Here is a 12,516-nt window from a genome sequence, read left to right on the forward strand (position 1 = left end):
TGAAATTGAGAAAACCTACGTTCATGAGTATATTACTAAAATATTAATTTAATAATATTTCACACACACATACAAACATACGTATACATGCAATTATTCAAGTATTTAGGCAAGATTTGACTTGTACTCTCCCCCAAAAACATTAAAACATTGAAAAAGGTGGGGTATGAAGCTCACCTTGAGTTGGTTGAGGAGTTGTTTGGAGTGATGGAGTGGAGATTCCAAGCCTAAACTTTGGATGAGATGAGGAACTTCCCTGGGAGGGATGCTTTCCTAAGGATGATCATCACATATTATTATGAATCAAATAATATGGAATCATCTTGAAATATAATAAAATATTAGGTGAGTGGAGGAATTTACCTTACAACTCCAGGGAGAAATTGAGAATATTTTCCCTTCCAGTAAGATCATTGTTCTTGCCTTGAAGATGAATTTTGAGGGAAAAAGTGAGAGAGAATGTGGAGTCTAAACTCCTTTACTATCGTTGCTTTAGAGTATAAGAGAAGGGAGGAAATCTTTGGTGCATGGGAATCTGATGGTCCAAGCATGGATATTTTGTGGGTAAAGCATGGGATACTGTGATTTGCATGGGAAATGAGGATTTCATCAAATCACAAAGTCAACTTCCTTGTCCTTTTCTTGATTTAGGATAAAGTTTTCCTAAATCCCAAACATTTATTTTTTTGTGTAAATATGCTTAAAATAATTAATTTTAGCATAAAATAGGGGTTTAAGGGGTTTAGGATAGGAAAAATACGAGTTTGGGGTGATTTCCGACGTCAAAATGCCTTAAAATGGTGAAAAAGTTCGAAAATAACCAAAATCCGGAGTGAGGGTTGGTTCCTGCGAGGGTCCAAAGGGTTTAGGGGAAGTTCCAGAGCCATTCAGCAAGATCCGGAGTCCAGACCTAGGATGCGAGGTGGTATCTTCCGAAGCAAGCCTTAAGCAAGACTATCCGGAGCTACCTTCCGGAGCAGAACTGAAGGGTCCGAATAGGGGGGTTCCAAAGATGTAGCTTCTCTTGGCTCCTTTGGAGGCATTCCGGACTAAGAAGGTTTAGGACTAAGAGGGTTCAGGACCAATAGGGTTCCGGACCAAGAGGTTCCTTTTGAGGTTTCCTTTTCCGGTTTTGAGCTGTTTTCGACTGATGAAGGTACTTAGGGAGATTTGAGATACGTGGAGAGATTCGGGAGAGATTTCACATACTTGGAGAGATTTGGAAGAGATTCACTATACTTGGAGAGATTTCGCATACTTAGAGAGATTTGGGAGAGATTCACTATTCTTGGAGAGATTTGGGAGAGATTCACTATTCTTGGAGAGATTTGGGAGAGATTCACTATACTTTGAGAGATTTGGGAGAGATTCACTATACTTGGAGAGATTTTGCATATTTAGAGAGATTTGAGAGAGATTCACTATTCTTGGAGAGATTTGGGAGAGATTCACTATACTTGGAGAGATTTCACATACTTAGAGAGATTTGGGAGAGATTTCACATACTTGGAGAGATTTGGGAGAGATTCACTATACTTGAAGAGATTTGGGAGAGATTCACTATACTTGGAGAGATTTGGGATAGATTCACTATACTTAGAGAGATTTGCATTATAACACTATATGGCTCCTTAGGAACTCATATTGAACACTTAGGTGTGTTAGAATAAGTCTCACAATAGTCCTTGCTTACTTGAGGATGAAATTTCCTAGCCAAAAAGGCTATTTGTGACATCTATGTTAAAAGTTAATCTATGAAAATGTGGATTTGTATGTCAAGAATTCAAGTGTCTAAGAGCTTTTATGTGTTTAGCAAGGTAAAACCCTAAGAAGGGAGTTAAATGCATCAAAACACGACTATGGACCCTTTTTGGGACTGAAATCAATCATAAACAAAGCATAACGGGTTCACAAACCTTGCATTGCAAGTCTATACACCAATATTGACTAAAATCAAATCTCTCTCAAATCTCTCCCAAATCTCTCTCAACTTTTTATAGTCATCCGGGTCATCCCGGCCCTTAACTTGGCCATAAATCACTCAAAATGGGAAGTTTACTTGAAAAACAGCCCTATAGGACCGAAACCCTAATGGAACCGAGCCTCTTGGAAGTGAAACCCTAAGAAGCGAAACCCTAAGAGCCGAGGCCGAAGCTTCCTTATGACCGAACTGCATAGAACCGAAGGTCCCTTCAGAACCGAACTTAGCCTCGGACCGAACCTCCCTGAGGACCAAAACCAGTCTCAAACCGAACCTTCCCTCTCGGTTCTTAAGGACCGAACCTCACAGCTTCGCCCCTAATTCCCGGTTTTCGACTACTTTTGCCTCTTAAGCCCGTTTTTGATGATTTTGACAGGGATTTTTCATCAAATTCATATTTTTAGTAATTTAGACTCCCTAAACTCATATTTTATTCATATCTCAATGATTTATTAATTATAAATCATTATTTTCCATTAAAGAAAATAGCTTAAGATATTTTATGCTACAAGTGGGTCAAGTGTGTCCACTTGCACCTATGTGTCACTTTCTTATTGGTCCAACCTTATCTACATCACACACATCAATGTAAACATCCCTTCACCCTATCCACTTGCTCAAGCAATCCTTCATATAAAGAAATATCTGGGGATTTCCTTGATCATTTTCTTCACCATCAAACACTTACACACTTCTTAACCATCAAGAGAGCCTCTTTTTCTCTCAACTTCCAGCCACACTTTTGAAGTGTTCTTGAGTTATTTATTCACTTATTGGTAAGTATTTCCTTCTAACTCAAGTGCTATTAAATGCTTTCATAACACTCTTGAATCATCTACACACATATTAACACGAAATCGTTCGTAGGATCATCCAAAAACTTCGTGTGTTCATCAAGTGTTCTTGACTTGAAACTCATCATCTTCAACCTTCCATCCTTCAAGAAATCACATAAGGTGAGTTCATACCCCTATATTTTCTGGTTTTCTTTAGTTTTCAGGGGGGAATACAAGTTAAAACACCAAAACATATTTAAAACTTAACTTGACAGCTTACAACAGAAAATTTGTGACCTGTTCACGAACTGTTTTACCCAACTTAAACTTAATATTTTTCAAAACTGTTTAACATTCATATAGGTCAGATTTATAACTTTAAAATGACTACTTTCACATATCCATACAATTTTTCTACAATTTATAGTGATTTTTACAAAACTGTCGGTCACTGCAACAATGAATTCGGACTAGTCTGTGAAAATGAACGTTTTCACACTGGTTTGAGACCACCAAAAATTATAAGAAAATTTATGAACACGGCATACTCTTTTCCAAACTCACAGAATTTACGGATACAGTTTTCGACTTACGATGATTTTTTTATAAATATTCTAAAACAGGGACAATAGAGAGTAAAACTGTCAAAAACAAGCTTAAGAGTTACTCACACTTTGTAACATGTCGAGAAAAGTACGTAATACTAGGGTCAAGTATACTTCGTATTTTTATCCCATTTTATTTCTCTAAGGAATAAAAATCATATTTATAAAGGTTTACATCATTACAAAACATTCATGTTAAACTATAATAGGTATAGATTGTTAGTCACATTCACCTACACAAAAAGGAAAACACATACTTTTACAAATAAAAAGGGATTTTGGTTGCTTAATAGGTAAACTTGTTAATGAATAAATTTGGATCTGATAAACCCGCACCTAAGCTGCTTACAATAGCTAGACCGGCAGGTCTGTGGTGACAAATGTCATAACATTCCGACGCCTGAAGAACGTCGAGTACGAGGTCTTCGAGTTTTTAGCATGGTTATAACAACTCACATGGGGTATTAACAAAACATAAAGTTTACGTAGACTTAAGAACCACACACACACACCGAAAAGGAGTTTTATGCACATATAAAACTACGTATACTATTTTAAGTTTGGGAATTTACTTACAAAAATGGAGTCTTAATACATTAAAGGCTACAAGCCATATTTTTGAAAACACAGAATCCACCAGGTTAAACATCATCATTGGCAAAGTGAGTACATCTTCAAACTAGTTTTCTTAATAGCAAAACTACACATTTGTAAACTAAGTATCTTATTTGTACTTACATATTTTGGCCTTGGTTCAATTAAGGCTATAACACACTTTACGGAAAATATAGGATTTTCTGGAAACATTAGAGACTTAATAACCACACAAAAAGGGGTTTTATGCACATATAAAACTACATATGCTATTTTAAGTATGGAGATTTACTTACGAAAATAGTGTCTTGGTAAATACGTAGTGGATCCGTTCGATCTAAAAACTTTACTAACATGTACACACCAAGAAATCGCACCAGGAACATATTTTATTTACTAGCCTTTCGAATTTTGAAATGTTCTTTAAAAACATGAGAAACACAAATATATTTTGGTCTTAAGACTCAAAGGCAACATTCCATTTTTCCAAAGAACAAAAGGACGTACCCATTTTATAACAAAAATGTTTATGAACTCACCAGCTTTAATGTTGATACTCTTTCAAACTACTTGTATTCTAAGGAAATTAGTAAGTCAAGTATGCATACAGGTTTCGAGAAGACGGAGCATCATAGTACCAAGTCTTAGTTTTGTTGTTTACTTACTATTGTACAATTGTTGTGATACTGTGCATGACGTCCTCCACCCCTGAACGTTTCCGTCGTTCCAGTTTGGGGTGTGACACTTTTATTCCAAGAACGCACTTCCTCAAAAAGAAGTCTGGTCTCGGAAAAGGATCACCAAAATTTCCTGATTCAGAAGGAAGATCTTGACCAAGTTCAAACTTAATTGTGTGTTATTCGAGCACCACATCTTTCGGAACAAACCAACTTAAAGCACCATCACTGATGCAGATTTTCCCGCAATCAACCCAAATGACATCCTGACCATTGTTGTACACTTTCGAAGTCATCAAGATGACAGTCTCAGCATGGGAGCTTACCACACTGCTTTGAGCTTCTTTAAAAACTATGTTGCTAAATTATGCTGAGTTATCGGCTGAAGGGCTAATTGATGAGTCGGTACTAGGGTTTGTCTACAAGCAAAAGAAGACAAACAAGATGGACTTCTTCTGAGTCCTTGACAAACATCTAATTGCAATCAAACCTCTTCAGAAATTCATCAGTCGTGCTTTCAAGTCCGATGCACCTGAACATGTCAAGGAAAAATTTGTGAGTCAATTGTAATGGTACATTGAAGTTAGAGATTGGATGTACAGAGCATACGTTTTCATCAAGGAAGAAGCAAACTAAGATGACATGATTGCTAAGTTCACTTAGGGAAGATTGTTAGAACCTGAAAGTGAACCTCTAGCAATCACACAAAGAAGATCCGAAGTCAGTCTCATGCCTGAAATGGAATATGGTCCCGAGTCAGTCAATGGTCAATAGTAAAGATTGTGTCCAGAGTAGAAAGTATGTTCAAAGAGAAGATGTTCCGAAGTGAAGAATAAGTCTGAATCAGTCTATTTGTCTATGGATTAATTATTCTTGTCTTTCATGTGATGTAACGTCACTTAAGACTTAGTCTTTTTGTTTATTTGGACAAACAGATTGTCAGAAGTAGTGACATTGTCCGATCCTTTGTATGTTTTCCAGTTTGTAATATGTTCCTCCTTTTTTTCTATATAATGAGTGTTTAATGTTAAGAAAAGATGACGGATCGTTACTCTAAAGATAGTTATATTTGAATGTACTGCACTTGCATCTTTCTCTCAAATCAAACTCTTTCAAACATTCTACTTCTTCATTTACTGTCTTTACTTTGATTATACTCATTACTCCATATTTAATACTTAAAGTACTTTGTTGATTCTCATTTTCAGTCTCGGCTGGTCCTACCAGACTTGACTGGAACTTATAATCAAAAGCAGACATTGATCTTAAGCATTAACTCAAGGTTTGAGTTTTTGAGCCTTGTCCCTGTGCAATCAGATCCTAGTTCTCACATATATTTGCTTGACTTGATATTTAAGGACTTTAACGTCTATTTCATTTGACAATGTGTTTTCTGAGTTGGTTCATCCATTTCTATTCAAATCTTTGTTCTTGCATAGAAAATACAAAGACAGTCACAAATTATTGACTAATCCAAGATCTTGGGTTTCTTAGAATTTTAGTGTAAGTTCAAGATATCGATAATAAAATAAATATGAAAATTTTACCCATACAATAAATTAGTATTTTCATCAAAATTATTTAAAAATGATCGATGGTTAAAAATAATTAAATTTCATAATATATTATTCAATAAATTAATGAAAATATGTAAAGAGAAAATTACAAGAATGATCCCTATGGTATGCAAACTACCAAGTTTGGTCCAAACAAGTTTGGACTTGCAAGGGTGGTCCAAAAGTTTTATTTTGTTGCGAGTTTGGTCCAAAGTGTTTTATACTTTTTTATAATGACGGATTTGCCCTTGGTATTTTCCTGTTTTCAATTATTTTTTATAGAAATCAAAAAAGGAAATACATCTCTCTCTCCCCCCCTTTCTCTCTCTTTCTCTCCGTTAAAATGCTTTTTTCTCTATATCTCTTAGTCATAATGTTTCTCCATACCATCTGATGATCCCAACAACCACTGACAAAGGTGACGACTGAGGAACTCCACCTTTGAACGTCAATGTCGACTGAGGAACTCCACCTCTATTTAGATTCTCACACCACCATCCTCTATCTCTTTCTTTACACATCACCTCTCAGATCTGTTTCAAACCCCTAGCGCCGCTACCTTTCTCATTGGTCTCTTTTCTGAACGTCAATAGCGACGAAGGGTTATGAAGTTAACGCTAGGGTTTGATTTCGGTGAAGAAAGACAACTATGGATCTAGAAACACAAAGAACAGAAGAGATGTGTTCGTTAAAAGTCTAGAAAGATAATTCCAACGTCCGTAGAAGATGAATCGAGAATGGCAGAGTGCGATTCCGATGTCCATCAGCGAGCAGGGCGGCGAAGGCTCTAGGGTTTTTGCAGATCATGAATAATTTGAACGGTTGTGTGTGTATTCCTTTTCAGGTTCATCCGTGTGGTTTACAACTCCATATTCATGTCAATTTCTAGATTTTGTATATAAGAAGGTTAGAGTTTTACAAATCTGGTAATTGGTTCTTTTGATTTTACAAATCTTGTAATCAAGTGTTGTTGTGGGTTTACAAATCTGATTGTTATTCTTGCTTTAGAAATCTGATTGATCAGGTGTTCTAGATTGTTTTTGTGTGGTTTAATCTACATATGTTTAAGAATAACTGAGATTTGTTGTTGTATGTATGTGTTTGTATTGAAGTTGGTTCAAATCTTCCTCTGGTTCCCAGATCTTTATCTTAAGTTAGAGTTGTATATATGGAAAATTTTATATGAGTAAATCATATGTAGTTACCGGTGGTGCGATTTCGTTGACCGGTGGTGGACTGATGGTGGTGGTGTCGGCCTTGTGAAATAAGCATTTTAAGAGAGAGAGAGAGAGAGAGAGAGAGAGAGAGAGAGAGAGAGAGAGAGAAGAAGAAGAAGAAGAAGAAGAAGAAGAAGAAGAAGAAGAAGGGTGGAGTGATATATATATATATATATATATATATATATATATATATATATATATATATATATATATATATATATATATATTTGTGTTTTGTAATAAAAAAAAAATTAAAAAAGATAAAAATACAAAGAGCAAATATGTTTGTAAATTTTTTTTAACAAATTTTAGACTTAACTCAAAGAAAATGAAACTTTTGAATCATTTTTAAGATTCCAAACTTACTAATTTAACATACCATTGAGACCGTTCCTAAAATTTTGTGTATACAAAAGATCAATAAATGAATAAGTATTTATTTTGTCAACTAAAAAATGATTTAGCGGTGTCTTTCGGTCAAAGATACAAAGTACAAGTCGTATTAAAAAAATAAAAAAAATAATAATAAATAAACATAAAAATAAAGGTTAGTTTGAGAAATTGACCCAAACCGATATAAGGCGGAAAATTTTTACCCGACCCGGCCACCCTTTTGTTGGTCTAATAAATACCCTTTGATGTTCATTCATATCCTCCACTTATCCACCAGCACCATGATAGACCTTCACCTCTCAACATCCTTTCTCTTTTTACTTCTTCCTATCACGTTCTTCTTCTTCAAATCAATCTTCTCCGCTTTATTAATCAAATACCCGGGAAAATATACTCCGATATCTTACCCGTTGATCGGATCTTTGTTCCCTATACTGCAAAATAGCCACCGGTTGATCCAGTGGACGTCCGACATCGTCAACGACAGCCCTACTAAAACCTTCTTGCTCCACCGCCCTCTCGGCCGTGTCCGTGTCATCACCGCCAATCCCGCCGTCGTTCAACACATACTTAAAACCAGCTTCCACCTCTACCCGAAAGGCAAGGCGGCGAGAAACAACGGGTTCGATTTACTTGGCGATGGCATCTTCAACACCGATGGTGATGGGTGGAAGTTTCAGAGACAAGTTTCGAGTCACGAATTTAACACAAAGTCTCTGCGGAAATTCGTCGAGCATGTGGTGGACGTTGAGCTTAACGACCGTCTACTGCCGATACTCGCCACCTCAGCCGCGACAGGAACCACTGTCCTTAACTTCGAAGATATACTTCAGAGATTTGCGTTTGATAACATATGCAACATCGCATTCGGATATGATCCTGCTTACTTGATGCCGTCGATGCCGGAAGCCATATTCGCCACAGCGTTCGACGAAGCTGTTACGATCATTACCGGAAGACTCCGCTCGAATCTTCCATTGATATGGAAACTTAAACGACTTCTGAACATTGGGTCGGAGAAACGGCTTCGTATCGCCGTCGGCGTCGTTCGTGAATTCGCTAACAAAGTCACGAAAGAAAAAAAACTAGAACTGCAGCAAAAATCATCCCTTGATTCAGTTGATCTGCTTTCTCGGTTTCTGAACTCCGGTCATTCCGATGATAATTTCGTCGCTGACATAGTCATCAGCTTCATATTGGCTGGAAGAGACACAACCTCAGCGGCGTTGACGTGGTTCTTCTGGTTGCTTCACAAGCACCCTAGAGTCGAAAGCGAAATTCTCACGGAAATCAAAAACAAATCTGAATACCCCATTTATGACGAAATGAAAGAAATGGTTTACACCCACGCTTCCCTGTGCGAAAGCATGAGACTTTACCCGCCGGTACCCATGGACGGGAAGCAAGCGGCGGACGACGATATTTTGCCTGACGGCACTTTCATGAAGAAAGGTTGTCCAATAACGTATCACATCTACGCAATGGGGAGGTCAGAGGAGTTATGGGGTTCCGACTGGGCTGAGTTCCGGCCAGAGCGGTGGTTGGAGAAGGATATTTCAGGGCGGTGGATTTTTAAACCGAGGGATGCTTATGAGTATCCGGTGTTTCAGGCGGGACCGAGAGTTTGCTTGGGGAAAGAGATGGCGTTTTTGCAAATGAAGAGGGTGGTAGCGGGTGTTTTACGGCGGTTTAAGGTGGTCCCTGTGGCGGGGATCGAGCCGGTTTACGTATCTTACTTCACGGCGAAGATGAAAGGTGGTCTTCCGGTGAAGATAGAAGAGCGAAATGAGTAGAACTGTTATTTTGTTGTTATTGTTAATTGTGGGCCCACTAATCTTGGTTATATGTCGTATGCCGTCGTCTTGTGTCTGGACATTTGTGTTTGTAATTAAACTTGTAATTTTAATTAAATCTTTGTCACGTAAATGAAATGAAAACGATGCAATTGATATAATGCTACTAGACAACATATTAGATGAAACAAAGAAAGATTTATTTAATTATGATCCAAACTCGTTTGACTTTGACTTGTTATATATACCTTTTGAGTTAAATAGGAGCATCTACAACAATGAACCATAGAATAAGAATACGTATGTATAGATATAAATATTATATAAATATATTATATAAGTATAAATATTATATAAATATATTATATAAATATAAATATGCCGGTCCAGACGGTGCGCAATCCGGACGGTCGTCCATGGTCCATGTCTCTAAGGTCCCATATTCCTAAATATATGATATATAGTGAGAAAAAAATAAATTTATCTAAAAATGTTAGAAAAATAATTTTCTTTAAATTCGTTGTTTTTGTAATGTTGCGATCATATTTTTGTTTTTTAATATTAATAGTGAATTTTATAACAGTTTGTCTATTTTCAACTTTAGGGATCCATTTTTTCTTTTCGTCACGGGCCTATTATATCTTTGGACCGGCCCTATATATAAACGGTAGTGAATAGTCTCCTCTAACAATACTAAATCACTTGTGAAACCTGCAACAACAAGATCACAAAGGCATACTAGAACCGAAGATGAAAGAATCGAAATTGATCGATATATTTCTCGAAACAAACGAAAAGGAAATTAAAGATGAAACATAAATCATTGATCAACTAAACCCTCTCGGGGAATTTCTAAATAATAAGAAAAAAGAACATTATATAAATACCATGGAATAATGTTTGATCTATTCATGTAGATTCTATAAATATTCCATTCGAAAAATGGAAACAATTGGGTTTTTTTTTGGAAATTAGATGTACTTACTGATTCATGATCCGACATGTAAATAATGAAAACTTCATTCTCGATTCTACGAGAATTTTTATGAAATATGTGATGCACTCGACGAGTTCTTGCAAAACATAAGGAAAGCTTGAGCAAATGCTCGTGTGTTTATTGTTTCTACTATGTTTTTCAATAATTGTTTTAATCTTATCTTTTTTTTTTGAATGACAAAATTTTATTATAAAAACTAGGTATGGTTTGCGCTCTGTGATTTGGGTAATCTATGTAAATACAATCACTACTCGACATTTTTGTCATCGGCCGGGAAAGGTTTGACAGCAAGGAACAAACAAATTTTCCTAGGGTATATGGCATCTTAAGTATCAGACAATTCTATTTAGCAATTCCTGAAAAGATCCCTAGCATACATACTAGCATGCATTTTTATCATTTTACATATCAGCAATTATAACAATTTGGATATTTTGGGAATCACTTTCCTTCCTGAGTTTTGGTTGACTGTACGTATCGTATTCTTCTTTTTTTTTTTTAATTTCTTTTTATTAAAAAGATTTGTTTAGGATATTCAGATCCTCGGTTTAAGTATGCAATCACACGAATGTTCGTCCGATTCTCTCAAATCAGGGCCCTGATACTAACTTGTAACGTCCCGATTTTCAACCCAGATTTTTCATTTTTATTTATTAAAATATATCAAAGTATGATTACAGTGTGCATAAAAATGTTGCGAATGCATGTATGTACAGTCAAACCTTTCCCTTCTCGCGAACAACTAAAGTACCTGAAAAACATTTTCTCCAACTAGGTAAGCACAAAGCTTAGTGAGTTCCCCAAAACATCATGTCCCACAATACATATATAATGCATATACATAATGACCTTTAGCATAAAGCCGGTCCGCCCCTTTTGCCTACAACATATACTTGGACCGCACGTTAGCCTTTAGAATAATTTTAGTTTGTCCAAGTCTATTGGCCTTCAGCATGAGGTTGGTACAGCCTTAACTCCCCACCTAATATATCGATACATGTCTAACATACAAAGAGTTCCACACTACAGGCAATTAACTAAGTTGGTCTAATTGCTTAATAACATACTACAAGACAACTATATCCTAACATATAGAGGATATATACTGGAGCACATAATATAGTGAGAAAACGCACATGGACAATTACATAGAAGATTAACAACTTTCTAGCAATCCCACTGGCGGGCAACGTGCCTAACGAGTATTAACCTATAATATTATTACTTATTAATCATTATGAAAATATGTTAATGAAAGCTAGATCTTTCACTAATCTCAACAAATACTGAGAGTTCTCTCAAATAAGGATCAATCGGGCAGGACAGCTAGGAGGCATGATCATTTTGGCATGTAGTTATTCTGAAATCCAACAACCAAGCCAACATGACGATTCTAGACACCTCTCTCGTAAGTAGATCAATCAGCATTATAACTAGAATTACCAATAAGTATTATATATATATATATATATATATATATATATATATATATATATATATATATATATATATATATATATATATACACACACACACATACATACATACACACACACACATAACAACGACTATGAGTATAAATACAAGTTATATTTAAGCATAGTAAGTGTAGTATAATTTACATAGAGTCTTTTAGCGAAAATCAGAAATTTCGCAGGCAGAACACCGAACCTGAAAGATTCTATTTTTCGGGATCTTCGGGACTTCAAGGCTTAGTCAAATAACCATAAATACTAAGAAATTTTGGGTTTAATGAATGGAAATTTGAGATGAAACGTTGGGAGTGTGTGAGGAACGAAATGGTGCTTCAAAAGCTATTTATAAGCAATTTTTTGAAGATGCACACCGCGCACACCTACCAAATGCGTCGTGCACTTGGGTGCTGACAGTGCCACATGTCACTTTCCTAGTGAAGTGTTAAACG

General features: G+C 36.1%; 1 protein-coding gene across 1 annotated transcript; it reads left to right on the plus strand.

The window, feature by feature from the left end:
- The first annotated feature begins 8,055 nt into the window (after positions 1-8,055).
- Positions 8,056-9,756, plus strand: LOC111910903 (cytochrome P450 94A2). Its single transcript, XM_023906711.3, has one exon. The coding sequence runs from the start codon at positions 8,084-8,086 to the stop codon at positions 9,593-9,595; it is 1,512 nt and encodes a 503-aa protein (XP_023762479.1). The 5' UTR covers positions 8,056-8,083; the 3' UTR covers positions 9,596-9,756.
- The last annotated feature ends 2,760 nt before the right edge of the window (positions 9,757-12,516 follow it).

Source organism: Lactuca sativa, chromosome 8, assembly GCF_002870075.4.
Source record: "Lactuca sativa cultivar Salinas chromosome 8, Lsat_Salinas_v11, whole genome shotgun sequence".
Classification (NCBI taxonomy): Eukaryota; Viridiplantae; Streptophyta; class Magnoliopsida; order Asterales; family Asteraceae; genus Lactuca; species Lactuca sativa.